The sequence below is a fragment of the Cetorhinus maximus genome, chromosome 1, assembly GCF_964194155.1.
Source record: "Cetorhinus maximus chromosome 1, sCetMax3.hap1.1, whole genome shotgun sequence".
NCBI classification, from domain to species: domain Eukaryota; kingdom Metazoa; phylum Chordata; class Chondrichthyes; order Lamniformes; family Cetorhinidae; genus Cetorhinus; species Cetorhinus maximus.
Genome location: NC_135879.1, coordinates 59,618,121 through 59,646,089, shown reverse-complemented (window position 1 = coordinate 59,646,089; position 27,969 = coordinate 59,618,121). Strand labels below are relative to the sequence as shown.

Sequence of the window (27,969 nt, the reverse complement as noted above, 5' to 3'; positions counted from 1 at the left end):
GATGAGGAGAAATTACTTTTCTCAAAGGGTCGTGAATCTGTGGAATTCACTACTTCAGAGTGCAGTGGATGCCGGGCGCTGAATAAATTTGAGGAGGAGTTAGACAGATTTTTTAATTAGTAACGGGTTGAAAGGTTATGGAGAGAGGGCGGGAAATTGAAGTTGAGGCTGAAATTAGATCAGCCATGATCGTATTGAATGGCGGGGCAGGCTCGAGGGGCTGAATTGCCTACTCTTAGTTCTTATGTTCAACTCCGCTGTGGAAATCCAAGAACATTCAGAAACAAGACTGCTTCCTGAAACAAGACGTTCCTGGTTTTTGGATGGCTACTTCAGATTTTGCACCTTTTCTCAGCACAGAGCTAGTCTCAGGACATCTCCTCCACACAGCCACACAACTCAGCTCAACATTGTTTCTTAAATATCTTTTACCTCTTTCATCTTAGATTCCATTGTCCTAAGCACCTTTTTAAACTCAACTTTTCCAAAATATAAAAATATTTCATGTTTTTCTATTACCTCCAAATAAAATTTAATAACTTTCCCTTGTTTAGAAGTCCCTTGTCACTTCTAAACTCATTGAAATTTAACAGCTGAAAAATCAAGTCCTTATCTATCACCTAATGCAAATTTTAAAACTTCTAAAGCCACTTCACCAGAGCCTCTCATTACAAATGCATGCATCCAGCATCTTTGCTCACAGACACGCCCGCATGCGCGCGCACACACCCTTCTTTGAAGAATACCACCGTATTCCCAAAATACTAAAATAATAACATCCATCTTGACATCAAGTGCCAATTCTTCAATTGGGCTGTGAATTTAAATACGGGGGCGTAATAGTGCTTCCAAATATCAGTATCTTCATGTGAGTAGATATTAATGTTAATTTTAAGCAGCATTGCTTTTACACAAAGTATTTACAGCTCCTGAAATTATGCTTATGGGTTATAAAGGTTGACAAGGAGTTGCTAATATAGAAAAAGAGGATCAAACAATATAAGCAGTTTTTTGTTCTAATATTAAGTAAGTCACTGGATAGTATGGTTATTGCAGTTGTTCCTGTTCAATTTTTTTCAATCTACAAAATAAAGAGCCAATTGCAGTAGCATGATATATACGTACACTCTCCAGCACACACACATCTTACTTAGCTAAATGCTTGATGAGGAGGTCCAACATCTCTTGATTCTTTTCCGGAAGTTTATGAATGAGAGAATGAATTGGCTTGATTCTGGATTCTGGACTACCACATTCTGCAAAAATAAGCAGCAAAACCTCTGGATTAGGAAGCTGTGTAATATTCTATTCATCTCTATTACACACATCACTGAAATGAACATGCACAGAATGTACAAGAGCTTCAGGTCTCAATCTTCTTTTACCAAATCAGTGCCCACTCCAATGATACTTCTTTCTTTGAACAAGTCATACTTTGTAACATCCTTCTCATCTCTCCTTCAAAATCTTCATCGACCACCACCCAAGCATCAATCTGAGATATAGAGATATCAGACACAGGAACAGGAGTAGGCCATTCAGCTGCTCCACCATTCATTCCACTCAGTTCACTACTCAACTCCATCTTCCCACATTTGTTCCTTGAGCCTTGATAGCCTAGCCTTACAAAAATCTACTGATCTCAGTCTTCACCCCAAAGGTCAGATATCCACCTGTTCCACATCTTTTTGATGAAGTGAGTTTCAGAATTTTGCTACCCCTTACATGAAGAAATGCTTCCTGATATCATTCCTAAATGGTTGAGCTCTAATTTTAAGACCGTGGCCTCTTGGTCTGGATTCTCTCACCAAAGGAGAGGGTTTTCACCCAATTAAAGCCTGAATAGATGACCCTCCAACCCCATAAATTCAAAAAATGCCAAAATTATGAAACCCAGAATTTAACCCCGATGACATCATCGTCTCTTGGCCCCTTTCTCTACCTCAGTGTTGTCACATTGCTTGTTCAACATCTAACCATGGATGAACTTCAAATTCTTTCAGCTAAACATTGGATTGGCTGAAGGCATAATGTTTGGCCCCATCACAAACCCTTGATACCAATTCCAGCCCCTTATCTCGGGTGTCTCAGGTTGAGCCAGACTGCTTGCAAAGTCGGCAACCGACGTGATCTTGAGTTGAGCTTTCAAACCCCTTCTCCATCATGAAAACCAACTATCTTAACATAACCTGCCTTCGCCATCTGCTCCTCATCCATGCTTTCGGAATTTTCACACTCACCTATTCCAATGCTCTCCTGGTCAGCTTTCCATTTGCCCCACTGAAACTTGCAAGTTCATCTAAAACTCTGCGGCCTGTATCCTATTCACACAACAAGCCCTGCTCACTCATTGCTCCTGCCTTGCTGAGCTAGATTAGTTCACTGTTCACAACACCTCCGATTTAAAATTCTCATTCTTGTTCAATGTTCTCCAGCTCTACAAAGACCTGTTACGAACAGGACGGGAGCTACTTATAACAGCCCTGATTTCCCTCTCATCGCCTGCCCATAAACAGGAAAGTGCTTTTGATTTGTTTCCCTCTTTACAAGCGGTGGTGTATTTCCCAACCCCTCAGTTTTGGTGTGATCCAATTTTTAATAATAACGCCACAGCAAACTCAAGATGGGACGAACTCAAAGGTTAGTGTATTTGAACACACAAAAACGTGGCAGGCAGGTCACAACGTAGCCTCCTGTCCACTCAGACAGTCAAAGAAGGGTAGAGAAAAGAAGTTTTACAGGGCAAAGACCACAGGGAAAAGAATTGTTTCACATGGGTCCAGAAGCAAAGTCCAATGAGGTATTCCTTCATAGAGGTCGGCAGGCTGAAAACTGATGCTTTCACAAAATATATTTTTAAAAAGTGATTTTTGAAGCCCAGTCATGGTTGTTGTCCATTTAATGAGATATTTAATGAAAGACACTGTATAATTCATTTTTCCAGTGGAGTTGACTTCATATATGAAGATAGGCAAGCAGAGATGATCAGTCTTGTAGTCTGGTACATTTAGTGCAGAAATTCCAGTAGAAACAGTGCAGATGTGGCCAGGTAGGCAATCTGGGCAGAGCCTCTTTTTTGTGCTGCTGCTTATAAATGGTAAGATGGCAGACTGACTTTTGCAGTACAGCAAGGCAATAAAACTGGTTCCACCAGCTACAGGTTAATGTCACCTGACCTCCCCTCTCTACATTGTCTTTGACAAGGGATGTGCATCCTTCGTCTGGGTCTGCGAGATGGTTAAATGTTCCAACCATTAAGACCTGAAAGGAGGGTTGCGGGGTCCTTTGTCCTGGCAGACGAATAGACTCAGGTTGGCCAACCTGGCTTAGGAAATGCAGATGGGTCTTTCTCTTTGAATTTGGTCTCTGCAGCCCACAGAGGGTAGCCAGTGTCTCTTCAGAGATAATGAGGTGAAAGTTTCTGCGATACTGCCAGAAAGCTCCTTTTGTTCAAGGGTCACAAACAGACACAGATTCACCCATTTTAAAAGTTCTTTGCTCAGCTTTTAAAATTTTAGAAATTAGCCATGAGGATATTGATATATATTTTATAAAAATATATAATGTGAGGTCTTAGTCTCCTGACAGTCCTCGGAGAAAACAAAAATGAATTCTATTTAATTTTTTAAATATATGTGGTCTTATGGAGGAAGAATAGGAAGTAAAGCACATTCATTCTCTCACTCACACTGGCATGTCAGACACACAGCTAGCAGGAGCAGTGGCAGTTCCCTGCTGCATTTCTCTTTTCAAGGTTTAAACCTAGGTTAGTGCATCATTGTCCTTTCCTGGGATGTGGAATGGGTAGGTTGACTTGGGAAGGTTCAAAATCTGTCCTTTGAGGAAGTCTATTCAGGGTTAGAGTTCTGAATTTTCCACTGCTGGCCACTGGTTTCAGAACGCTGCTGTTCAACTCCTGATTAAGTGTCCTCTAAAGGGTCTGGGGGTTTTGCAGGACGGTTAGCACGTAAGGGGCGAGTGATAGTCCAGCTGCTCTGGGCTATCTGCAGGGGGGTGCTGGGCATCCCATTCCAAGTGCCAGGCCGTTTGAGCAGCTCTTGGCCAGCTTAGCTCCTGCCTGTACACCCTGGTAACCTGTGGGTTCAATGGTTCAAACCCAGGGACCGTGGTTAGACTGATTGTCAGGGGTGTTTTAATGTGACTTGGGCCTCTTTCAGGGATTCCGGTTCAGTGTCCGGCTTGGGCGCCAACACCACTGGAGTTTTCTTTTGGATGTGGGCACTTCTGGCTAGGCCTCCTTAATTGCCCTTGTTCAGAAGGGAATTAAGAGTCAACCACATTTCTGCGGGTCTGGAGTCACATGTAGGTAAGGGCAACAGATTTCCTTTCCTAAAAGGGCATTAGTGAGCCACATGGGTTTTTATGACAATTGGCAATGGTTCCATGGTCATCATCAGACTTACTGAATTCAAATTTCACCACATGGTGGGGTTTGAACCCACGTCCCCAGAGCATTAGGCTGGGTCTCTGGAATACTAGTCAGTGACAATACCATTTTGCCACCGTCTCCCTTCAGTGTTCCAGCTTCTGTTGCTAGGTGCTTTAGGTTGGTACAGCCAGCCTTTCTTGGCCTGGATGATAGGAAGATCGTCTTCTGGAAGTGGCCTCTCCCGCATCCATACCAGGTAGGGCTACAGTGCTGTAGCCTGATAGGTTATTATGGATCATTTCAAATGCATGGGTAACCCTGTCAGGTTGCCTCACAGTTCTGCAGTAAGGTGGGTGAGCATGGGATCCAATCTGGTTGGGATCACTCCGCTGGTCAGTTAGGTAGTAGACTCCATGTCTTTTGGAGCACTGTTACCCTCTGGTGGATGGCCAACTCTCACTGTCCCTAATGATGGCTTTTCAACTAAGTGAGGCATCACCCTCTTGCTTTCTGGGCCAGTTTGGGAACTTTGCTGGTCCCCATTTGAATTTGCCATAAAGCTATCGATTAAACCAATCAATAGCTTCCTAGCTGGGGCCTTTGGCTTTGGAGGGAGCGCTCTCCTAACTTGTTCCATGTGCCCTGGAACACCACTGCCGTCAAGTGGATGTGCAGCTCCAGCTATACTCCTTTGTGGCTTTTTGACTGGGGTAGGCATCTCATTCCCTATCAGCTCATTGGTTTGGGCGCTCTCTTTGTCCCTCATTAAATTTGGAAAAAAGGTTTCTGCCAGCCATACTTCAGACAATTCCTTAGCCTTTTCCTTTCCTGGTTTAATAACTGGCCTTTCTTCAGGCTCTTCGACTACATGGGGCATCTCCCTCACTATCTCTTTTCCTGCTCTACGATTTCTCTGGTCCCTAATTAATCCTGTGATACTCTGTGAATCTACTGGCCCTTTAACTTAACTGGTCTGTCTTCAGCCCTACGACCTTCGAGCAGCACTCACTCATGGTTTATAGGGTGCTATTTAACCCTTTTGGGCCTCTGGACCTTCCCCAGTTCTCTGCTCTCCTGCAGATTTCTGCTGGCTGATGTGGGCCTCGTTTCTTTAGCTACACCTTGCTGCCAGCCAAACTGTTTCCGAGGAGGAAATCAATTCCTGCTCCTGGTAATTCAGGGACAATTCCTACCGTGACAGGGCCTGAAACAAGGACCTTATGGAGTAGTACAAACGCAGATCCTCCTCCCAGTCCCTCTAACATTAAGGACTGAGTGGTCCCTGTATCCCAGAGCAGTACAATGGACTTGCTCACGTTTTGTCCTGAAATCTGGAAGCTCTCTGGGAGCTTGTCCGGCTCAGGCACACAGTGCCATGCCCTCCAAAAGGTAAGTTTCGGTAGTGAAGGTCTCTGCCTGTTCTGCTGCATTACCCATTGGGGTGTCCTTCGGGGGACTCCTTCTGTGGAGCCCTATTAGACCAACAGGCCTCCCTTGCAATCTCCAGCACTCAGGCCTGGAATGGGCTATTTTATTGCAATAGCAACACACTGATCTCTGGGGATCCTCCTTCCTTTTGGGCTGCGGGGGCAGGGGGGCTTCTTGCACCCTCTTTTGTTTTTTTCTTTTCTGGGTGGGGGGGCCTTTCCTATCTAGATCGCCCTGATCTTTCTAATGCTCTTGGGAATGGTTTGAAAAGGATCTGCCTGAGTTTCCAGGCCTATGGGTGAGATCATAGCTGCCTGCTGCATCTCTAACTGTGAGAATTCTCTGCTGCTCTAAGTATACCCGCAAGCTGGAGGGTAGGCAATTTTTGAATTCCTCCAACAATATCAACTCTCACAATCTCTCATAAATGCATAGGATTCTTAGTGACCTTACCCATCGGTCCAACGTGATTTGCTTCAGACGTTCAAAATCGATGTAGGTTTGTGTGGGCTTCTCACGAGTGTTCCAGAATTGCTGGCGACATGCCTCTGGGACTAACTCATAGGCACTTAGGATGGCAGCCTTGGTCTGCTTATAATTCATGGACACTCCAGGAGTCAGCATAGAGTAGGCCTCGAGGGTTCTCCCTTACAGCTGCCTTTGAATTAAAAATCTCCAGATATCTGATGGCCATTTTAGCTGCCCTGTTACTTTCTCAAAAGTGGCAAAAATGATTATGTCATGGTCTTCAGATTTGGGAATGAATCTAGCGCACTTGAGGGCCTCAGGGAGTGGTCTGAGGTTAGAGAGATAGAGGGTGCTATCAGGTAGAGAGAGATCTTCCCTTGCAGCTTCCAGCTATCTGGTCTCTCCCTTTGAGCTGCTAGCTCCATCTCCAATTTTCTGAGCTGGAATTCTCTTTCCTTTTCTTGTTCCCTCTCCTGAGATTTTAGTTGCAATCTGAGCTTTTCCTGGCTGGGGTGGGGGCTGGGCGGAGATTTCGGAGTCATGGTTGAACTCTACACCTAACTGCTCTACCAGTAACGAGAGATCCAAATGTTCTGCCAATAACTGGATCAGTTCACTTCTCCTCACTTTACTGGGTAATTTTAACTGTACCTCCCGAGCCACAGCTTTCAGTTGTTCTGTACTAAAGTTTCACCATTTTAGAATTTTAGATTCTAATTTTAATTAAATCTAATTAATTTTAGAAATTAGCTGTGAGGATATCTATACATATTTGTAAAACTAAATAATGTGAGGTCCTAGCCCCTTGATACACCATCACATCCTCCCCACCAACAGTTAATTCTGAACTTCTTGTTTGATGTTTCTCTCTGAAAGGCATGGTTAAAGGTGTGGGGCCCTGGATACAAAGTCAGGCTGTGTCACCCTGACAGCTTTCTGCACCGACAACTGCGCATCCGCCACATGATATTCGTATCCTTTATGAAAACTTTATGTAGAGCAGTGAATGGCATTATACTTACTGGCTAGTGAGATGAATTCCCCATGCAACTTGTATGTCATGAGAGGCTCTGGGAGATTCCTATAACATTTACAAACAATAAATTAAATGACAGTATTAAATCAATTGCTTCTTAATTTATGTAACTAAAGCGCTCCCAGCTTGGTGTACTTCTGCGCTCAATTTTTAAATATTGAATTTGTGTTGTTTTAGGACAAGTATGACAGTGCTCAATACCAATCTCATACCAAGCCTTCAAATGTTTATCACAATCTAAATAAAGACGTGTTCAGACTTAACTAGTATATTTTATATTTGAATCAGGAATTTTCCAAACAAAATGCATACAAAAATGGCTGTCTTGGTGTCCTAATATATTCAACCATGCAACACTTCAATATTTTATTACAGCCTGAATGGTGAAAATACGAGTCATGGCAGACAACCAGGAAACAGTGTGGAGGCTGCCAGGTATGGAGGCAGGCTGGGTGGAAGGCTGGCCTCAGTGCACCAGGACTGTGTAGAAGTTTTTTTTAAAAACAATAAAACAAAAAACATCCCTCCAGTCCTCATCCCTCACAACCCACACACTCATGCCCATCCATGCTAACCCATGCCACCTCATGCCCCCCACCCAACCCTATGGCCCCTTATACTCTCCTTGCCAACCTATGCCCCACTACCCAAACCCCCATAGCCTCTCATATCCATGACAAATGCCTCTCTACCCACCTCCCATGACTCCCCCATACCCTCTCATGCCAACTTGTCATTCTAACCACCCCCATGGCCCCTCATACCCTCCATTCCAAACTATGCCCCAAGGATTCTCATCTCTTCATGCCAGCCTATGCCCCTCTACTCATCACCATTGGCCCTTTATAGCTTCTATGCCAATGTAGCACTAACTCATGCCAACCATGGCCCCATCCTTTGCCCTTACACCCTCCATGCCAACTCAGCCAGTATCCACCACGGCCATTAGGATCCATGCCGAGATTAAATAAAGTTCTAAGTGTCTATTGCAGAGTCTATTTTTTTTTAAAAAGCTCTCATTCATAAAAGCCCATTCACATTCCTTCAATTATATAATCTCTTATTAAAACAAACATTTCAATCAAGCACTTATTCCATTACTTAAAAAAAGAATTGGAATTCATAGTCCCAGTTCAGAGAGTCTATAACCACTTGTAGCTGTCCATCAAACTTTGAAAAGGCAGGCACCTCACTGTGATAATGGAAGGTTGTGGAATCAGTCATGCAGCACTAATCCAGGTAATGATAACCCTCAGGCTTATGTCAACAGATAGAGGGAAATAGCAAGCAATGATTCTTTTAACACTTCATACAAGTTTTTCAAAGGTTTAAAGGGCAGGAGTTTGACAGATCCTTTTGGCAGCTCATTGACAGTTCCAATGAATTTATGCACTTCTTACTCACATTCATGTCCAATATTACAAATCCCAAAGGGTATCTTACCTCTCTCAAAGAGGACCTGACCTCCCCCCATAGGTATCTCCGGGATCATATCCAAAGGAGTACCCTACCTCTTCAAAGACTCCGCACAAAGTTTTGACCTGCTCCTGCCAGATCTAATCTGCACACCTTGTGTTTCCCACTCCTGGCTAACGAAAATCAGACATGATTGGAGGCAACTACTGTCTTATATTGGCAGTTGCTTCAGCGAAATGCACATGCGCAAATCTTCACCTGCCCCCATGAAAATGGTCGGTACTAAGGGCACAAGACTTCTGGATTTTGGCCTCCTATACCATTTTTGCAATGACAGAAAGGCTCTCTGTCATTGCGAACATCCAGGCCTACATATTTATTCACAGGATGCGCACACTGCTGGCAGTCAGCACTTTTGCCCATCCCTAATTACATTTGAGAAGATGGTGATGACCCAGCTTCTTAAACCACTACAGTTCATATGGTGTAGGGGCACCCACAATGTTGTTAGACAGGGAGCTCCAGGATTTTGACCCATCAACAATGATAGAATGGGGGTGATATATTTCCAAATCAACATGGTGTGCAACTTACAGGTGGTGGTGTTCCCATGCAGTTACTACCCTTGTCCTTCTTGGTGGTAGGGTTTAGGCGCCTTGGCGAATTGCTGCAGTACATCTTGTAGATGTTGCATACTGCAACCACCATGTACCAGTGATGGGGGGAGTGAAGGTTTAAGGTGGTGTATGGGGTGCCAATCAAGTGGACTGCTTTGTCCTGGATGGTGTCCAAGTTTCATTTGTGTTGTTGGAGCTGTACTAATCAGGCGAGCAGGAAGCATTCCATCACACTCCTGACTTGAGTCAAGAGGATTTGGAAAGTCAGATGGTCAGTCACTTGCCATAGAGTGCCCAGTCTCTGACACTGAGTATTGCTGAAAAAAGAGACATGTCTAAGCTTTTTGTCTTGTACTCATCAGGACGCTTCGCAAGAATACCAATATAAGGGGAAAACAATAATTTGTACTATATGTGAAGAGAGTGCTGATTGGTTGGCAAGTGGCATTGCCATGGAGAGTGCACCAGTGATGGTGACTGACAGCTAACTGCCAAGCAATATTTGAAATTTAAACCAGGCAGCTTGACCCTCATTGGTCAAGGCATTGCCCTGAGGAATGAGTCAGCGAATAGCTGTCACTTATTTTGCTTAGCTGAAACAGGCGCAGTGTGTGTACATGTTCTTTGCACTCAGATGTTACTCAGCAGGGGGTTTCCTTGTCCATGTTTTCCCCGATTCCATAAGACTTTGTAGGGTCTGGAGTGAATACTGAGGACTCCCATAGGCCCTGCCTATTGAGTGTATATACTGTGCCACCACCTCTGGTGAGTATGTCCTACAGCTGGAAATATTACATACCAAAAGTCAATAACATAGGAATTAGGGGTGTAATTGTCACATCAGATTTCAAAGCCTGGAACTTAAACTCATCAGGAATTAACAGCAATATTAAAAAAAAAAACACATTTCATTAGCTTCTGAATGCTGAGATTTATCTTTTCAGTATGGCACAGAACTTAAATGACATAACTATGCCTCAGTGTGAAACTCTTCAAAAACAGCAGAAAATAAAAACACTTTGCTTACCGCAAATAGTGTTTCAGTGAACTGGTAATAGTTTTTGTTTCCCATTCTAGTGAGTTGTCCAGATCCAGGTCAGCACAAACCTTTGAATCTAGAAAACATTATTAAATTTACCAACATGAAGATCTCAGTGTCGCTGTGTAAGGAAATCATAGGATTAGAAATAATCCAGAGGCCAGGATACCCATGGTGTCACATACTCTAAAAGCAAAGACCTGATTTTGTTGTCAGTGGAGAAGCAATGGTGCTCACTGTTGATCAAGGGAAGCTGCCCAAAAGGATCCAAATATCTCTGTGGCATGGATTTCCCCGTACTTGACGTTAGTTCGAATCTTGCACCAAGTCAAGGTGATCGCCAAGGGTCAACAACAGTGATATCATCAAGCAGGGTAAACAGCCCACCACATTGAAATATTCTCACAAACCAGGAAGTAAAATGCACAGATTATCTTTCACTTTTTAATATATTTTCACAGAGAAATGATTGGGACATACACACGGGATTAAGGGTGCAGCTGAAATATAATAAACAAGCTTTTTATCATAACGGTGAAATTTGACATTCCACAAGTATTAGATCAGTTTTCAGCAGTATTTATGAATTTAAGATGCTGTAAAAAAACCCAGTTACACTTCATTCAACAAGGTAAACTTTTCAGGAACTTTTCCAGCAAGGCTAATAATGTAAACGTTCAAGTTCTCATCAGTTCAGCATCCTATGGAGAATCACTGACAACTTCTGGATTTCCATATTTAACTGCACCGTGTGGACTGCAGAGGTTGCTGTTAGTTTCAGGGGAGTAATGGTGGTGAATGCTGACAGTTCCATTGTCATTCCTACCACAAAATCCAGGCAAATTTTTAGAATGATGAATTCTCAACTGGTAAATCCATATTAACTCCACATAGCAAGACAGCCTCAAGTTAACTTGCTGATACACACCTATGAGTCCCATAACTACAATCACTTATTCATTCCAATTGACGTATTAGTTTATTGGTCCAAGAGGTGGAGCCCCGCACTATATGCAATACTCTGGTTTAAGGTCTAAGGTCTTAAGGTCTTGGGAAAATTTAACTATTTTCTACTTCTAGCAAATGATTATGCAAAAATCCTTGGAACTATTTTATCTTCAAGTTCACCTTTACTTTAATGTGTTGGGGTCCATTTCCACTACAAGTTCAGTACCAGTTCAAAGGGAATCCCAATTTGCATTAAGGTTATGGTCCTTCCAGGAATTCTCACTCAGGTGCCATTTCCTGCTGGGTTCGTGCTGCATTTACATTATAATTAGCGATGTTATATCAATGCAAAACAAATAATATGTAAACACAACCCTTTTTAACAACTCTAACTATTCATTTTTATGATTAATTTTTGCTTTTTACTGCAAAATTGCCTTAATACTTGAATTTTGTATTCATTTCTGGGTTATTTTTGCAACTCTTTTTGCCTACCTGTGCAAATTCCTATATTGCTAGAAAGCAACAAAGCTACAGTGGACGAAAACCTTTGCCTTGTCTATACACCCTTCCAAACTCTTGTCAAAGTATATATACATTCTATACACAAGGCACCAATCATCCAACTGTGAAGCAGGAAAAATCCATGTAGGGTTCAAAGAGACTTTTGACTAAATAGTCAAATTTAACAACTGATATTCCCAATATGGAATTTTAAAGTTCAGCAAAACTGTAAAATGCTCCATGTTAATCATGAAAGTATCGCTTTGATATTTTGCACGTTTAAAATTTTCCATTTGTTTTCCAGCAGAAGTATAATTAGAGAATGGTTACAACACAGGAGGCAATTCAGCCCATTGTATCCATGCCAGAACACTGCAAGAGCAATTCACCTAGTCCCTCTTCCCTGTAGCCCTGTAAATATTTTCTCTTCAGATAATTATCCAATTCTCTTTTGAAATCCCAACATTGTAATCCTTTCTTCAGCACAGGTGAAGGGACCAATTTTATCATTTTAAGTAATTTGAGACAATATTATTCACTCAGGTTAAAATCTATTAAGGCAATTGGTAATTCTCAAATATGCCTTTTTTGTGAAGTTTCAGGGACAAAAAAATGAGAAAAAAAGGGCAGGTGAGGGTGAGATATACCAAACACAATAAAGGAAGTTAGAATCATAGGATGGTTACAGCACTAAAGGAGGCTATTCAGCCTGTTCTGTCTGCGTCAGCTGTCGAAAAGAGCTTCTCATCTAGTCCCACTCCCCTGCTTTTTCCTCCAGTCCTGCAAATTTTTTCCCTTCAGGTAATTATCCAATTCCCTTTTGAAAGCCATGATTGAGCCTGCCTTCACTACACTTTCAGGCAGTGCATTCCTGTGTAAAAACGTTTTCCCTCATGTTGTCATTGCTTCTTTTGGTAACCACCTTAAATTGGTGTCCTCTGGTTTTCAACCCTTCCACCAACAAGGACAGTTTCTCTGGCCAGGATTTTCCACTCCGGGCCTACGTCCTGTAGCGAGGGCAGGAAGCGGGAGCATTTCCCTCCGCAGAGCCCAGAGGGAAATCATGTGATGCTGGCTCATTAATTATGCAGCCGGCGGTTTCCCCGCCTTCTTAGCAGTGGGACAGGCAGGAAGTCGCACGCCCCACCATCGTATCAAGGCACCACACTTAAAGGTGCCCGAACAGCTGCAGCTTTATCCAATTCTGAACTGTGATCCAAGGAAATGGCTTGGCAGCCCCAGCACCAAGATTCAGCAACGCATCCCTACAAGTGCTGCTGAATGCAGTGGAGGGCAGGAGGGGTGCCCTCTAACCCAGGGAAGGAGGCCCACCAGACTCACCAACCCTTCATGGGAAGCAGTCCAGGGTGGTGAGTGTGAACACTGCACACCAGAGGACAGCCCTGCAGTGCAGGAAAAGGATGAACAATCTCATAAACACCGCCAGGGTAAGTGAACCCTCTACTGCTCAAACTTACCTCACAGAGTGGGAACTGAGACATGGGCCTCAGTGGCCAGGCCACAATCTGTGCTGTTCATGCATAAAGGGCTTCTCAACATGATGCATCGATGCCTCATAGCCATACTGCAGTCCATGTAGTCTGCAGGTAGAGAGGCAACTGCGGGTCTTTCAGCAAGCCACACAGAGAGCTCCTATTGTGGAAAGGTTCTGGTGTAGAGGCCACCAGCAAGCACAGCTGATACCATGCCTCCTTGTGAGACACATCCTTTTATCTGCATGAGCTCACTGCTCTGGAGTGTGCTGCCTAAGAGCCCTAGTGGACTAGCTGCAGTGCTTCTTTCACATGGCATACTGTAGCCAGTGGTCGCTGCTGTTGACTGGCAGCTTGTGTCCATCAACTGCATCCCAAGTGCTCTCAAATCGTCTTTCCTTCTTGTACAGGACAAGTTGGCGCACCAGCAAGCATGAGATAGAGACGACAGGAGGGGGCATGGCTCAAGTAAGGCAGCTCATGCCATGCGAAGATAGGGCTGCCGAGCTGGCAGGAGAGGATCAGGACTGGGTATGTGGAGGTGACAAGTTAGATGCCCAACCTCTATCCAGTAAGGAACAATGCTTAATATCTCTACCTAGAAATCCAAGGGTCATGCGTGGTGCCATGTTGGAGGTAGCTCATGCAGTCACTCACTCTCCCCTCTCACAATTGCAGGTGCTAGCAGGAAGACGGTGAGGTCAGACCGCGAACCTGATTCCGCCACCATTTCCAGCCCGCAGAGGAGGTTGATGAGGGTGAAGATGAGACTGCACTTGTACAGCCATCACAGCAGTCACCTGCACCCTCCACCAGCCCAGAGATACACACGTCTATGGGTACGAGAACTAGTTCAGACAGGGTGTCTCAGATCCAAAATTGACTTTGTTATCATACCTGCCGACAAGGGTGGTGCTGTTGTTGTCTGGCGCACTGACCTCTACCTTGCAGAGGATGAGCGCCAACTCTCAGACACTTCTTCCTACCTCCCCCTGGACCATGACCCCACCACCAAACATCAAGCCATTGTTTTCAGGACTGTCACTGACCTCATCTCCTCTGGAGATCTTCCCTCCACAGCTTCCAACTTCATAGTCTCTTAACCCCGCACAGCCCACTTCTACCTCCTTCCCAAAATCCACAAACAGGACCGTCCTGGTGGACCCATCTGTTCCTGCCCCAAGGAACTCATTTCTTCCTATCTTGACTCCATTCTCTCGCCTTTTGTCCAGTCTCCTCTCACCTACATTAGCAATTCCTCTGACGCTCTACGTCATATCAACAATTTCCAGTTCCCTGGCCCTAACCACCCTCTCTTCACCATGGGTGTCCAATCCCTTTACACTTCCATCCCCCACCAGGATGGTCTGAGGGCTTTCCGCTTCTCCCTTGAACAGAGGCGCGAACAATCCCGATCCACCACCACTCTCCTCCGCCTGACTGAACTTGTTCTCTCAATGAACAATTTCTTCTTTGACTTGTCTCACTTCCTCCAAATAAAAGGTATGGCTACAGGTACCCGCATGGGCTCCAGTTATACCTGTCTTTTTTTTGGGGTATGTGGAACATTCCTTGTTCCAGTCCGACTCAGGCCCCTCCCTCAGCTCTTTTCTGGATACATCGATGACTGTATTGGTGCCGCTTCATGCTCTCATCTAGACCTGGAAAAATTTATCAATTTTGCTTCCAATTTCCACCCCTCTCTCACCTTCACATGGTCTATCTCCAACAATTCCCTTCCCTCCCTTGACCTCTGTCTCCATTTCTGGTGATGTAATGAATATTAGTAGACAGTCTAATGCCACCGACTCCCACAGTCAGCTTGACTACAGCTTCTCATACCCTGCTTCCTGTAAGGACTCCATTCCATTCTTCCAGTTCCACTGCCTCCATCACATCTGTTCCGATGATGCCACCTTCCAAAACGGCGCTTCTGGCAGGTCTTCCTTTTTTCCTTAACCAAGGTTCCCCCCTACTGTGGCTGAAAGGGCCCTCAACTGTGTTCAACCCATCTCCCCCACCTCTGCCCTCACCCCTTCTCCTCCCTCCCAGAACCATGATAGGGTCCTCCTTGCCCTCACTTTTCACCTCACCAGCCTCTGTGTTCAAAGGATCATCCTCCACCATTTCCACCAACTCCAGCATGATGCCACCACCAAACACATCTTCTCCTCACCACCCATCAGCATTCTGTAGGGACTTACCTCTGTGACACCCTCCCTGGTCCACTCCTCCATCACCTTCTCACACCACCTTCCCATGCAATCGCAGAAGATACAACAACTGCTCCTTTACTTCCTCATCGCCCAAGACCCCAAATGCTCCTTTCAGGTGAAGCAGTGCTTTACCTGCACCTCCTTCAATTTAGTCTACTGTATTCGCTGCTCCCAATGCGATCTCCTCTACATTGCAGAGACTAAATGCAGACTGGGTGACTGCTTTGCGGAACACCTTCACTCAGTCCACAAGCATGACCCAGGCCTTCCTGTCACTTGCCATTTTAACACACCACCCTGCTCTCATGCCCACATGTCCGTCCTTGGCCTGCTGCAATGTTCCAGTGAAGCCCAACACAAACTAGAGGAACAGCACCTCATCTGGGGAAGGCGTTGGGATAGTGGTACAGGACTAGTAATCCAGACACTCAGGACAATGCTCTGGGGAACAGGATTCAAATCCCACCACTGCAGATGGTGGAATTTGAATTCAATAAAAATCTGGAATTAAAAGTCTAATGATGACCATGAAACCATGATGCCCATTGTTGTAAAAACCCATCTAGTTCACTAATGTCCTTTAGGGAAGGAAATCTGCTGGCCTTACCTGGTCTGGCCTACATGTGACTCCAGATCCAAAATAATGCTGTTGACTCTTAAATGCCCTCTGAACAAGGGCAATTAGGAATGGGCAATAAATGCTGGCCTATCCAGCGACGCCCACATCCTGTGAACAAATTTTTTAAAAAAAAATCTTCCAATTAGGCACTTTACAGCCTTCCGGGCTTAACATTAAGTTCAACAATTTCAGACCATGAACTCTCTCCTCCATCTTTACCGCTTTTTAAATCCATTTTAAAAAATTTTTAATTTTTAATTAATTAATTTATTTTTTTTAATTCATTTTTTAAAATCCCTTTTCCCCAACCTTCCCACCCACCCCCATTGGGCCATCTGTCACTTGTTTCAGTGTAGTGCTTTCACAGAACACTGACCCTTTGTTTGGTTATTAACACATTCTGCTATCTTATCTTTATGTCACTATCAGCACCTTCTCTAGTCTTTAACACTACCATTAATACTCCCTTTGTCTTGTGTCCGTGGCATCTTTGTCAATCTCTCCCGAGCTCCCACTTATTCCTGAACTTGTATTTTGCTCCACCTGCTCCAACCCCTGTTAAACAGTATAAAATCCATCTAATTTCTGCTTCTCTTTAGCTCTGAGGAAAAGTCACATGGGCTTGAAACGTTAACTCTTTCTCTCTCCACAGATGCTGCCAGATCTGCTAAGTTGTTCCAACATTCTCTGTTTTTATCTCACGTGCTGGGGGTCACTGCACGGACATGTTTCTGCAACAGGAGTAGCCATGTTCACTGCACTCGGAAGGCTGGTGGGGAAGAGGCCCATGTAAAGTCCGAGTCAGATGATGAGCCTCTGGGACTGGTCCTAGACAAGATGTTTAAGATGCAGCAAGAGGCGGGGGAACATCAGGCAGAGATGTTTGTGGCATTCAACAAAGTGGCACACGAAGCAGAGGAGTCCGTCCGCCTGCTGCCTGAAGTTGTACTGACATATGTACTGACATTGAGGTCTCCATGGGGAGGGTGGCGGATGGAGACCAACATCCATCAGAACGCCCAGTTTCTGACAGAGATGCACGCAGACCTGCACTCCATCACTGTTTCCATGGGTGAGGTTTTGTAGTGGCTATGCGAGAGGGAGACAGGGCACCTCGACCTCCATGTGCCCCTTCTCCTCAAGGAGTCGGGAAGGGGCTCTTGGGCACTCAAAAGAAAGAGAGCAGCAGGTGCACACCCCTGGGACCTCCACTCAGGACTCTCAGAGGGTGTGCAGCCCTTTGTCTGTGACCCCATCAGCGTCAGCCCCTGTGACCGCAGGGGGTGCAGCTGCACCAGAGCAGGAGACCCAAAGTAAGCCGAGGCTCTCCAGGCATCAAGGACACAGGGGACACGTACCAAAGTCATCAAGAACAGCAGGGCATAGCAGTCAGCAGGCTGCCTCCACCCCTGCTGTGGATGTCGGGGTAGCATCTAGATGCAGTGGAAGGCAAAGAAAAATTAATCAGTTCTGATGTCACGTGTGGTTGCAAGGGTACAACATCCTTTTACAATGTTGATACAGCTTTGTAAATATATGGTCACTTGCTCTTTTAGAAGGTCTGATGTCTTTTCATTGCCCTTCATAGTCGTTAGGCCTGTGCGCACCCATTATATTCAGGGGACAACCCAGGTTGGATCTATGTCCCCCGGAAGCACGTGTGCACAGGGAGGCACTGATCATTGCCAGAGCCCTTGCCAGCCATGTGTGAGAAGCCTCCCATGCATGCTGCTCCATTCACACCCTCGATTCCCAAGCCGTTGCTTTAGCAGAGCTACATGCTGTGTTCCCCTCCAGTTGATCAGACCTGCAGCTCCGCCCACCCGATGACCCAATTCCCATCCAGCATCCTGGCATCTCCACCATGAGGCACTGGATACTTATGAGTGCTGGGGGGCATACTGAGGGAATTGATGATATGAGGGGATGGTGAGGGTTAAAGGGGGAAGTAGGATCCTGTAGGGTGGGAAGATGAGGGTCCTGTGATGGCAGGCGACCTGTGATGACATCTCCACCATGAGGCACTGGATACTTTTGAGGCAGAGTCCAATACCTTTCACACTCCCCCCATTACCCACATGCCCATCCCCCTCTGTAAACATTCACCTTCCTGGTATTACCTTTGACCTCCCCACAGTCACCCTAGAACCACACCCTCCCATCACCCTTCGTCCAGTGCAGATTAACGTTACTGTCCCCTTCCTTCCAGAGGAGCCCACCCCAGTAACTGTTGAGATGCCCTCCCCCAGCATCGTCCTGCCAACCCCCAGAAACCCATTTATTTCCAACTGCCCTCCGACAACTCTCAGCTCACTTTCCCCTGCCATCACAGAACCCTTACCTTCCCACCCTACAGGATCCCACTGCCCCCTTTAACCTTCACCATCCCCTCATATCACCAATTCCCTCAGTATGCCCCCCAGCATTCAGCAGTAGACTGCACAAACCCCCCCCACCCCCCACAACTACCCATTCACACCTGCACACGCCTCCCCCCACTGCCCATTCACACCCACACACCTCTCCCCCCACTGCCCATTCACGCCTGCACACGCCTCCCCCCACTGCCCATTCACACCCACACACCTCTCCCCCCACTGCCCATTCACACCCACACACCTCTCCCCCCACTGCCCATTCACACCCACACACCTCTCCCCCCACCACTGCCCATTCACACCCACACACCTCTCCACCCACCACTGCCCATTCACACCTGCACACCTCTCCCCCCACTGCCCATTCACACCCACACACCTCTCCCCCCACCACTGCCCATTCACACCCACACACCTCTCCCCCCACCACTGCCCATTCACACCCACACACCTCTCCCCCCACTGCCCATTCACACCTGCACACCTCTCCCCCCACTGCCCATTCACACCCACACACCTCTCCCCCCACTGCCCATTCACACCTGCACACCTCTCCCCCCACTGCCCATTCACACCTGCACACCTCTCCCCCCACTGCCCATTCACACCTGCACACGCCTCCCCCCCACTGCCCATTCACACCTGCACACGCCCCCCCCCACTGCCCATTCACACCTGCACACGCCTCCCCCCACTGCCCATCCACACCTGCACACCTCTCCCCCCACTGCCCATTCACACCTGCACACCTCTCCCCCCACTGCCCATTCACACCTGCACACCTCTCCCCCCACTGCCCATTCACACCTGCACACCTCTCCCCCCACTGCCCATTCACACCTGCACACCTCTCCCCCCACTGCCCATTCACACCTGCACACCTCTCCCCCCACTGCCCATTCACACCTGCACACCTCTCCCCCCACTGCCCATTCACACCTGCACACCTCTCCCCCCACTGCCCATTCACACCTGCACACGCCTCCCCCCACTGCCCATCCACACCTGCACACCTCTCCCCCCACTGCCCATTCACACCTGCACACCTCTCCCCCCACTGCCCATTCACACCCACACACCTCTCCCCCCCACTGCCCATTCACACCTGCACACCTCTCCCCCCACTGCCCATTCACACCTGCACACCTCTCCCCCCACCACTGCCCATTCACACCCACACACCTCTCCCCCCACTGCCCATTCACACCTGCACACCTCTCCCCCCACTGCCCATTCACACCTACACACACCATCCACACCCCCCCACCCCCCCTCACAATACCCTACTCTGCTAGGGCCCTTCCCATGATCCTGCTCCATAAAAAACATCATCCATCCCAGATCCCCACTGCTTTTCATTCTTTTCCCCACTCATGACCCTGCCCCCTCTAGGATTCCGCACCCACCCCACTTCTTCTGCTCGGTCTTCCCCATCTTCTTGCCTCCACAACAGGCAGGCTATTGCCACACCACACAACCTCGTGCTGTCACTCACCTGTAGCGCAGTCTGCCCAATCAATGTCACACCTCATAGGATCCACCAGATCGATGCCACGTCTCCCAGGAGGGCCCACCCGATCGATGCCACAGCTTCTAGTAGGGTCCGCCCGATCGATGCCATGCTTCCCAGTAGAGTCTGCCCGATCGATGCCATGCTTCCCAGTAGAGTCTGCCTGATTGATGCCATGCTTCCCAGTAGGGTCTGCCTGATTGATGCCATGCTTCCCAGTAGGGCCCACCCGATCGGTGCCACATCTTCGAGTGGGGCCCACCCAATCGATGCCACATCTTTGAGCAGGGTCCGCCCAATCGATGCCACATCTTCTTCTAGAGTCCACCTGATCAGTGTCACACCTCCTAGTAGGGTCCACCTGATCGATGTCACACCTAGTAGAGTCTGCCCGATCAATGCCATGCCTCGCAGTAGAATCCACCCATCAATGCCACAGCTTCCAGTAGGGATCACCCAACCAATGCAAGTGCACGAGCGATGGCCTATCTAATCGATGGACCACGTGGTGCTCAGGGAACCCACCAGCGTCAGAGTCCTCCATCTTTCCCAGCGTCTGAGAGTTCTCTCAGTCCTCTATCCAGTTAAGTCCCGACATGTGTACCCCACAACAGGTTGGCATGAACTTGTTCCGGGCCGGAGTGATTTCACGCCAGTGGTGGGGAAGTGGGGGGCAGTGGGGGTGCAGGATGATTGACAAGAGGGTGGGGGGGGGTTGGGGAGAATTCCAGTTGGGGGTTAATTTGAATCATCAATGGGATGCAAAGGGGCTTTCCAACGGCCTGTGGCAGGATTGGCAATTTTCCATTATCTCGCCACCAGTCGGCTCTGCAAGTTTCCATCGTCAAATCCTGCCATTGGGAAACCGATTTTCATGTTCCCACAGGATTGCCCACCACCACCCACCACGACAGCCACCAGTGGCGGGATGTTGAGATTTCGCTCTCCCTATCTAGTCTGCCCGGACTCCACATGAACACCTCTATCAAATCTCCTCTTAATCTTCTCTCCCCAAGGACAATATCCCCAGCTTCTCCAATCTATCCATATAACTGAAGTTCCTCATCCCTGGAACCATTCCTGTAAATCTTTTCTGCACCCTCCTTTATGCCTTCACATCCTTCCCAAAATGTGATGCCCAGAATTGGACACAGTACTCCAGTTAAGCCTGAACCAGTGTTATATAATTGATCATGATAATTTCCTTGCTTTAGTATTCATCCTTGCTTTTGTATTCTATTTCCCTCTTTATAAAGCCCAGTATCCCTTTTATGTTAGCTGCCATCTCTTCTCATACTCTCTCTAAGCTTCTTATTACTTTTTCTGAACTTTTTATATTCAACCTGGTTGTCAATTGTATTATCCACCTGACATCTGTCATATAGACCCTTCTTCTGCACCATCTTACTCCGTATTATCTTTTGTCTCCCTGGGAGCTTGGGCTTTGTCTGTCCTACCTTTCCCTCTGTGGGAATGTGCCTTGACTGTATCTCCTTTTTAAAGGCTGCCCATTGTTCTGTTATAGTTTTGCCTGCCAATTTCCAATTCATTTTTGCTAGATCTGTTCTCACCCCATTGAAGTTGGCCCTCCTCCAATAATTATTTTTACTCTAGATTGTTCCTGCTCCTTTTCCACAGCCGACCTAAACCTCTCACTATGATCACTGTCCCCCAAATGTTCCTCTGCTCACACTTGATCCACCTCATTCCCCAGAACCAGAACCAGATCCAGCAATGCCCCCTTCATTGGGCTAGAAACAAACTAATCTATAAAATTATCTTGAACTCTTTCCCCCCTCTGCTCATTACACTGTTACTATCCCAGTCTATATTGGGCTAATTTAAGTCCCCATTGTAACTACACTGTAATTCTTGCACTGTTCTATAACCTCCTTGAAAATGTGTTCCTCTATATCTTTCCCAATAGTTGGTTACCCATGGCATACACCCAGTAGTTTAATATACCTCTTTTGTTTCTTAGCTCTAACCAAATAGATCCTCTTCAGCACTGCATTGTTCTCTTTAATCAATACTTCTACCCTTGCCCCTTTCTTATCTTTCCTGAACAACTTGTATCCAGGAACTTTTAGCACCCAGTTCTGCCCTTTCTTGAGCTGGGTCTCAGTTATCGCCTCATCCCTAATGGATAGCTGCACCTGCAGCTCACCAACACTTATTCAATGCAATTTGCCTGTTCACATACATGCATAATTGGGGAGGATGCATTTTAGTTTAACTTTACATGAAACACCAAATTTCATTCTAAGCATCTAACTTATTGACTTGATTGGCAGAATCAATGCTAACTTCAGCGGTTAGAAATATTTTCCACAGTTTTACCCAGATAAAACTCATAGGGTTGGATTTTCAAGGAGTTGAGGAGACTCCAGCAACCTTTAAAAATGGTGGCCAGGACCCGGACTCAGAAGTTCCACCCCCATTTCCAGCAGATCCTATTTTTGCCAGTAGTGGAAATGGGATGGGGTGTAAAGTGTACAGGCATGAATTACGAATTGACTGGGCTATTGAAACTCAATGCACAAGATAAGCAGGTCAGATTTTCACTCCAGGTATGGCCTCCATCAGCAGTGTGTGTTCCATGACTTTATGGCAGAGGCATAAATGCTTGTGGGAGGAGGATAAGGCATGTAGAACTATCAAGCTGTCAAGTTATTTAAATTGCCTGCCCTTGAAATTCAGAATAAAACTGCTTGCAACTGTGGGAGTGAAAAAAATCTGTTCTATCAGTTGCAGTAGATGTCTGTCGCCATATCTCCAAGGGCTATCATTATAGCATTATCATTGCTTGACTGCTTTCACAACCTGGCATCATCACAGGGGTTGAGTGGGGGGGAGTTGTAAGTTCACAGTTTGATTGACAGCTCCAAAAGGTTATTAAAGAATCAGCTGCCTTTGATGTGGGGTTATGAATACAAATAATTTGTATAAATACAATTCACTAAAAAATTACAATTTGTAAACACTAATTAATTGTAGGATAGTATTTCTATATATTCTTTCTTCTCAAGAATTGTTTGTTCAAATGACTATTTTATAAGGGATTAAGTACACAAGGGTATTTAAATGTATTGAATGGGCCTATATTTGGAGTTTAGAAGAATGAGGCGCGATCTCATTGAAACCTACAAAATTCTCAAGGGGCTTGATAGGATGGATGCTGAAAGGTTGTTTCCACTGGTTGGAGAATCTAAAACACAGAGGCACAGTCACAGGATAAGGGACTGATTATTTACGAAAGAGCTGAAGGGAAATTACTTCACTGAAAGGGTTGTGAATCTTTGGAATTCTCTACCCCAGAGGGTTATGTATGCTCCATCACTGAATACATTTAAGCCTGGGACGGACAGATTTTTTTGTGTCTCAGGGATATGGGGACCAGGCAGGAAATTGGAGTTGAAGCCCAAGATCGTATTGATTGGCGGAGCAAGCTCGACGGGCCAGATGGTCGACATTCCTTTTTCACGTGGGTTTTCATGAATAAAAGTGTCATTTTTATATATAGTGAAGCCTGCAATAGATACTTAGGACTTTGTTTTATTTTATCTCAGTATGGCTGCTGAGGTTTACCCATAGCTGTACTAGCTAAGTTGGCATGCAGGGTGTAAGGGCAAAGGGTAGTGGTTGGGGAGGCATGAGTTGGCATAGGGGCTAAAGGGGCCATGGGGAAGAGTGGGGGAGCATGGGTTGGCATAGGCAGTATGAGGGACCATTGGGGTGAGCCGGGGACACGGGTTGGCATGGAGGGCATGAGGGGCCCATTGGAGCAGGCAGGGGGCATGGGTTGACACGAATGGGACATGGGGAGTGGCTGGGAAGGCGAGGGGGTGTGAGGGCTAGAAGGCTTGATATTTATTAACACAACTGAGACAAAGCTGCAGAAAACCAAGGCAGATAATTTAACCAGCCCACCTTGGCACTCAGCAGTCCCTTTAGCCACCTTCAATTTGCTCACACAACTGCATCCTCCACCCATACCCCTCCCCCCCATCCCCGAAGTAAAAATCACACTGTTCGGGGAGCTTTTTCCCGAGGTGGGGACGCAGAATCAGGAAATTTCCTGACTCCAGCTACCTGCCTCTAACATGAAAATCCAACTCATAATGTGGGTGGACTGAAAAAGCAGGAATAATTCCCCTACAGCAGAGGGTTATGGGAGATTTAGTAGAGGCATTCAAAATTATGAGGGCTTTTGTTAAAGTAGGTAAGGAGAAATTATTCTTACTGGTAGGAAGACCAGCAACCAGAGTACACAGATTTAAGATAATTGGCAAAAGAACCAGAGGGGACCTTATTTTACAAAGCGGGTTGTCTTAAATCTGAAATGCACTGTCTGAAAGGGTGATGGTGTTAAATTTAATGGTATATTTCCAGAGGGAATTGCATATATATATGTATATATATTTATTTGAAAAGAAAACACTTGCAGGACCATGGGGAAAGAGGAGTGTTGGGCTAATTGGATAGCTCTTTCAAAGAGCAAGGACAGTCACAAAGGGCGAATAGAAGATTCTGCAATTCTATGAATTTCCTCAATTTTAAAAATCTTATGTATAATAGTTCTGACCTGAATACAGCCATTTTTGTCCTGCTTAGTTATCAGAACACTTACCACTCAACAAACTCATAAGCCTCTGGACTTTTGAACTGACTCCAACCACTCTATATAATCCTTGATCATTGAGTCCTGGAAAACAGATGAAAAATAATAAGATAAAAGCAAAAAACTGTGGATGATGGAAATCCAAAACAAAAACAAAAATAAAACCACCTGAAAAAACTCAGCAGGTCTGACAGCATCTGCGGAGAGGAATACAGTTAACGTTTCGAGTCTGTTCTGTTGAAGAGTCATACGGACTCGAAACGTTAACTGTGCTCCTCTCCGCAGATGCTGTCAGACCTGCTGAGTTTTTTCAGGTATTTTTATTTTTGTTTTTGTTTGAGATGAAAAACAATATCTTACTACCTGCAATGATCAAGAAAAACTGCCAACAATGACTGTCTTTTTAATTTCTGGAAAATTAATCGACAGTAACACCATCAGCTTTTACAAAATGGACAAATGCATATCAAAACAGTCTTATCCTCACATTTCATGAGTGTGCAAATTATTTTTCTGTACAGAGTACCATTGATTTTTGGTAGCATTCGGGGTAATTGAACTAGTACCTCAGGCGATTAGTTCTGGGTACTCAGTATTTTTAAATAGGCTCTCTCCTGACACAGCATCGATTTACTGTGCTTCAAATCGTTTCTTTCTCCCTCCTGTTCTACCCTCTTAGTCCTTAGAATATAACTTATTAATCCTTCTCAGTAAACATGAAACAAAACAATAGGCAGTAGATACAACTTGTAGTGTAATTATACACTAATCTTTCATGAAGAGAAGCAGCTTCTTGCTATTGAACAATATGAACATCAACTTTATTAGGATGTGGTAGCAACATAGTACAATTGGCTGGCACTTTTTAAGGGCTCAAACACTTGAACTAGGTGCACTATAGTTTCCTCTATCTGGACACATATTCTGAGTCTTACAGTCAACTTAAGACTTTAACATAAGATTTATCTGCTGTAATTAGGTTTTGCTGTAAAGAGAAAAGAAGTGTGGTTTACTTCCTATATTGGCATCAATTGGGGTGAAATGATAGTACAGAAACTTTACCTTGACCTGTTTCGCTTAAATTCTTTCTATAGTTAAGGATTTGGATTTTCAAGAACATGTTTTCTTTTCCCAAAATTAAATACTGTGCAATTACTGCTTTGATATTACTACCAATGAAATATGCATTACTTGTGTATGATTATTTTAAAATAATTTAAAAATTAACTAATAATACCAATCTATATATGCCTTTCATGTAATAAATTACCCACATGAAAAGACAACTCAACGTATAATATTTGGAGTTACTTTGCAAAAAGTTAGATGCTGACAAGGAGCATTAACAGTGTTAATCCCTTTATATTCAAAATATTCAACATGTTATTCACTTCAATAAGCTAAATAAATAAGAATTGATTTCAAATGTAGAATAAAATACTGGATTACCCCGTGTCTCAAGTGCTTGGATGCATTTCTTTATTATGTTGAAACCCATTTCATCCAGTTGTACATCTTAGGAGAAAAAAAGAAAGTTGTCTTTGTTGCATAGATAGAAAACAGCATGCTAAAGAATTAGCTTCATTAAACTGAAATTAATGTGCATTCAATAAATTGATTGCACAACATGATGATGGCAATAAAAAAAAATGTAAACTTTAATTTTTCTTTGAATACATTGGAAATTAATAATATAGTGTACTAACACCTACCTTAATTACAGAATGCAGGCAACTTCCAAAATTGTGGAGAATATCAGTTCAAAGGTTAAATGAAACTACAAAGCACTAGTTAACGCTAGCTATAGGTAACTAATTACATGAGTTTAATAGTTAAATATATGCAGATATACTTACTTCCTTCTCTCCTGGAATTACTCCTAGTAATTAAGTATACCTGTCATTTAAAGAAATATTGTTAAAACGTTTTACACAGAAAAACACTTGGAAATTTAAGATGTACTAAACCCACCTCCACAATTAAGGAATTGGCCTTATTTTGAAAGCTGGAAACATTTGTATTGTTACTGAATGTAAAACCGTGATCACAGTCATTAGTCAAGGCAAGAAATTGAGCATTTGAATAACACTCTGCAGCAAAATTGGAGATCCTGGGTTGCCCAAACATCAGGGTTCCTCCGCACCTCTCCGCCCCCTACTCCCCCACCAAAACGAAACAACCTCCTTGGTTGGGTGCAAAGGAATGCAGAGCACTATTCTTGGCACCAGCTTTGTTGCAGAAGTTGCCAGAAAGATGACATATTTAGACACCAGTCCATCAATATAATAACTGAACAATAGAACAGGAATTATATCTAAATGTAATTTGTCATGTTACTTTTTTTAAAAAGTTGTGAAGAGGACATAAGGAGGCTACAAAGGTACATAGGTAAATTAAGTGAGTAGGCAAAGATCTGGCAAACGGAGTATAATGCGGGCAAATGTGAAATTATCTATTTTGGCAGGGAGAATAAAATAGAAGCATATTAACTAAATGGTGAGAGATTGCAGAGCTCTGAGATTCAGAGGGATCTGGGTGTCCTAGTGCATGAAACACAAAAAGCTAGTATATTAGGTACAGCAAGTAATTAGGAAAGCTAATAGAATGTTATTGTTTATTGTGAGGGGAATTGAATATAAAAGTAAGGAGGTAATACTTCAGTTGTACAGGACACTGGTGAGACCACGTCTGGAGTACTGTGTACAGTATTGGTCCCCGTACTTAAGGAAAGATTTAAATACGTTAGTTCAGAGAAGGTTTACCAGACTAATAGCAAGAATGGGCGGGTTGTCTTATGAGGAAAGGTTGGACAGGCTAGACTTGTATCAACTGGAGTTTGGAAGATTAAGAGGCAACTTGATTGAAACCTTCGAGGTCCTGAGGGGTATCGACAGGGTGGATGTGGAGACGGTGCTTGTGGGGGAATATAGAACTAGTGCTCACTGTTTAAAAATAAGAGGTCGCCCACTTAAGACAGCGATGAGGAGAAATTTTTTCTCTCAGGGGGTCATGAGTCTTTGGAACTCCCTTCCTCAAAATGCGATGGTAGCAGAATCTTTGAATATGTTTATGGCAATGGTAGATAGATTCTTGATAAACAAGGGGGTGAAATGTTATAGGCGGGGGTAGGCAGGAGGTAGCAATCAAATCAGTGGTGATCTTATTGAATGGCGGAGCAGACTCGAGGAGCCAAATGGCCTACTCCTGCTCCTAATTCATATGTTTGTATGTCTGTAAGACTCCTAGAATTTTTTGACATTGCTTGTTTTAGCGATTCTCGCAAAGC

The 27,969-nt window shown here is 44.9% G+C and overlaps 1 protein-coding gene across 1 annotated transcript in view; it reads right to left on the bottom strand.

The window, feature by feature from the left end:
• The window catches only part of arhgap10 (Rho GTPase activating protein 10), a 240,081-nt gene that overhangs the window by 68,566 nt on the left and 143,546 nt on the right, over positions 1-27,969 (bottom strand). Inside the window, exons 12-17 of the mRNA XM_078541232.1 lie at positions 26,540-26,579; positions 26,133-26,198; positions 24,693-24,767; positions 10,383-10,470; positions 7,309-7,367; positions 1,151-1,256 (exon numbers count right to left, since the gene is read on the bottom strand). Coding sequence (XP_078397358.1) covers positions 1,151-1,256; positions 7,309-7,367; positions 10,383-10,470; positions 24,693-24,767; positions 26,133-26,198; positions 26,540-26,579 — 434 coding nt within the window. The remainder of the gene's footprint in view (positions 1-1,150; positions 1,257-7,308; positions 7,368-10,382; positions 10,471-24,692; positions 24,768-26,132; positions 26,199-26,539; positions 26,580-27,969) is intronic.